At 32.0% G+C, this 3339-nt stretch overlaps 1 protein-coding gene across 1 annotated transcript in view; it reads left to right on the top strand.

Annotated features, from left to right (window-relative positions):
* The window catches only part of ABCA12 (ATP binding cassette subfamily A member 12), a 210217-nt gene that overhangs the window by 169020 nt on the left and 37858 nt on the right, over positions 1-3339 (top strand). The window contains exon 38 of the mRNA XM_019632933.1: positions 3191-3318. Coding sequence (XP_019488478.1) covers positions 3191-3318 — 128 coding nt within the window. The remainder of the gene's footprint in view (positions 1-3190; positions 3319-3339) is intronic.

Below are 3339 nucleotides of genomic sequence, written 5' to 3'. Positions count from 1 at the left end.
AGTAAGCTACTATTTTCTCCTTTCTTCCATCTTTTCCTTCTTTTATTTCCCAATGTACATAAAGGGCTAATCTTCACTATAAAATAGAAACCACAGATAAGCAAAAAGAAGAAAAAATTGTCTCTCTACCCAGATATAACCAATATTTACTGTATATCCTTCTAGAATTTTTTGTCAGAAATACATGTAAATCTTTTCAACAAAATGTGGTTTATTAAAAATAAACTGTTCTAAAGTCTGATTCTTTTTTTAAAAAAGTAAACAATATACTATGGTGTTCTTTGCATGTCAAAAATATAACTCTATGGTATCCCATTTAGGAGAATAGTCACAAGAAGTTTAAACTCGTATGACTGCATAATTATTTATTTAACCCAACCCTAATCTGGGACATTTAAACTAACTTATCCTTTAAATTACTACTTGGATTTTTTAAGTCCACTTTTTATTTTTAAGAGTAGCTATATAGATACAACTCACCTTCAAACATCCAGGAAGAGAATAAGTATAGCACCAGGGAACAACCTAAGGGAAATAGTTGGGAGAATAAAAGAAATGGAGCCATTTGAAAATACAGAAGAACTGATGTTATCTCACTTTAGTATTAAACTATGTGAAAGAGGTATTTAAGTGCAAAAAATCTTAAGATTTTTGAGATGGTGCAGATACAGTTAAGTTAGAGGAATTGGTTAGATTATAGGTCACTTATTTTTAGAATGATTACTCCACATTTGCTATTGTTTAGTACTTTTTAGTTTTAGTTATAATGTATATTTTAGACTAAAATATGATAAAATAAATTGATAAAAAACAAATTTTTTTTCAGGCAGTATTTATTTCATACGGTAAATGTGTTCTTAATGGAAAGAAAAAAATGAGCTTTCAGTTAAACATTTTAGATCTATTTATGACTATTTCTCCACTAATACAAATATAAATTTTATTATTCTATATAGATATGGAGGTTGGAGTTTTGGGTTGCCTTTGACTGACGACCTTCGTTTTGATGTAACAGAGGTTCCTGCCAATAGAACACTTGCCAAGGTAAATTATGTACTTTCTTCTGGAATGTCATATAAATGAGAATGTGAACTTAAAATGTTCAATCATTTTCATGAGGTAAAAACAAGACATGGGTACAATCAATTTGAAAAACAGTTTGGCATAATACATACCCCAAAGCACAGCAATTCTAGTCCTGTGTATTTCACCCAGGGAAATGTGTATACATAAGTATCAGGATACATATGAAAAATGTACATAGATTTCTCATATTAGCCAAAAACACAACCCGAAATGCCCATATACAGTAGAAAAAAATAAATTGTTATATTTTCATTCAATAGGCCTTTCAGCAATGGAAATGAATGAGCTCGGTTCTATACAACACACAGGCTAAATCTCCCAAACGTTATTAATAAGCGAAAGAAAAAGATGAAAAGGAATATATAACTATAATTGCCTTTACTGTAAACTTTAAGAGTAGGCAAAACTCAACCATAATGTTTATGGGAGAGAATATCATCATTTGGAAGGATACAGAGTGTCAGAGAGAAGATGACCTGGATGCTGGAGATTTCTGTTTCTCAATCTGAATGATGGTTCAATGGGTGTACTCCCTTCATCATTTTTTGTTAAACTATACATTAATGTTTTATGTATATTTTCTTAATGTATGTGTCATATATGTTTAGCTTTGTTTCTTTTTTTATGCAGTTATTGCCAATTTATTATTCGTAATTTTGATTTTTTTTTTAATTAAAGTTTGTTGGGGTGACAATGGTTAGTAAAGTTACATAGGTTTCAGGTGTACAATTCTGTAATACATCATCTACATCATCTATATATCACATTGTGTGTTCACCACCCAGGGTCAACGTACGTGTCATATGTTTAGCCTTGTTTCTTAAAGAACATGGAAACTTAACAGAATTTGATGGAGATAAACAATCCTGTTGGCTTTTTCCCCTTTCTAGATCATACCTANTATGATGATGGGGTTTCCGCGGTACTAGCATTGTTCTGTCTCCTGATCCAGTTTCTGGTTCAGGTTCAGTTTGTTAAAATTCATCAAGCAGTACACTTATATGTGCTTTTCTGTGTATACAATATAATTCAATACAAAATTAAAGCTAAATATTACATTACATATATATAAGGTTATCTTTCTATTTGTGAAACCAGTGGCATTCTAGAATGTGTGTGATCTTCAAGTTGATACAACTTGATGTCAGGTGAAATTCAGCATTCAGATTTTAGAGTAACCTGCAGCTTTATGCTCTTGGTATACACGTGAGGTCCCAGGCTCAGGCTCTGGGGCATTGTGTGAAGGGTAGAAGGGAAAACCGGAAAGAAAATGCCAGGCTTTCCCAAACTAAACTTCACACAGGTGAAGTGTGAGAAATTCCAGTGAAAAGTAAGTGGTCAGGAAGTGCAGGAAGCTACGAGCATAAAAATAAGGGGTTAAAGCTAAATTCTGAGACTGGTGAATAATGATGTACCAGTGCATTTAATTTGACAAATGTATGATGGTAACGTAAGATGCTAACAATGGTGAAAACTGGGCAAACGTTATCCAGAGGCTCTGCATTATCTTTGCAATAAATATACATGCAACTTGGCAACATATCCATAAACTTTTTATTTTGAAATAATTTTAGAGTTATGTACATAAAGATTAGATTTAGATTTCTATAAAATTAAACTTAGATTTAGATTTAGATATATGTAAACGAGCTCTGACACCTAGGTTTGGTACCTTAAAACTAATAGAAAAAAATGTTTCATCCACTGCTGTCAGTCCCTGGGAAACTTAAGGCTGCTAATGTGATCTCTTCAATTTGGAGACAAACATTTGTTTCTTCCCTGTGAATTATTGAGAATATTTTAAGTCATCTTAGCGTTAAATGTTATCCTTCAAAAATACCAAGTTTGTTAGCATAGTAAAAGAAAAACTGCACATTAGTTAACTTGTATTCTTTTTTGGCTTCAAGTGAGCCCTAAACACATGTATATGCTCTCTCTCTATAACTATTTGTTCTAATTTCTTGGCATAGGCAAGAGGCCTTCCTTTCCAAAGCTCTTTAACATCAGAGGACAGATGTCATAATCCACCAGTTGTGATAACAGACAAATCATGAGACTGAAGCTCCTTGATACAAAGAACTTAATGTTTAATTTTATTTTTCAGGAATGTCCTAAATTTAATTATTCGCCACCTCATAGAAGAACTTATTCTTCCCAAGTAATTTATAACCTCACTGGGCACCGCTTAGAAAATTATCTTATATCAACTGCTAATGAGTTTATACAAAAAAGGTAAAAATATTCTGTTTATAA

The sequence above is a fragment of the Hipposideros armiger genome, unplaced genomic scaffold (assembly GCF_001890085.2).
Source record: "Hipposideros armiger isolate ML-2016 unplaced genomic scaffold, ASM189008v1 scaffold_1198, whole genome shotgun sequence".
Taxonomy (NCBI): domain Eukaryota; kingdom Metazoa; phylum Chordata; class Mammalia; order Chiroptera; family Hipposideridae; genus Hipposideros; species Hipposideros armiger.
This window is presented reverse-complemented; position numbering and strand designations above follow the sequence as displayed.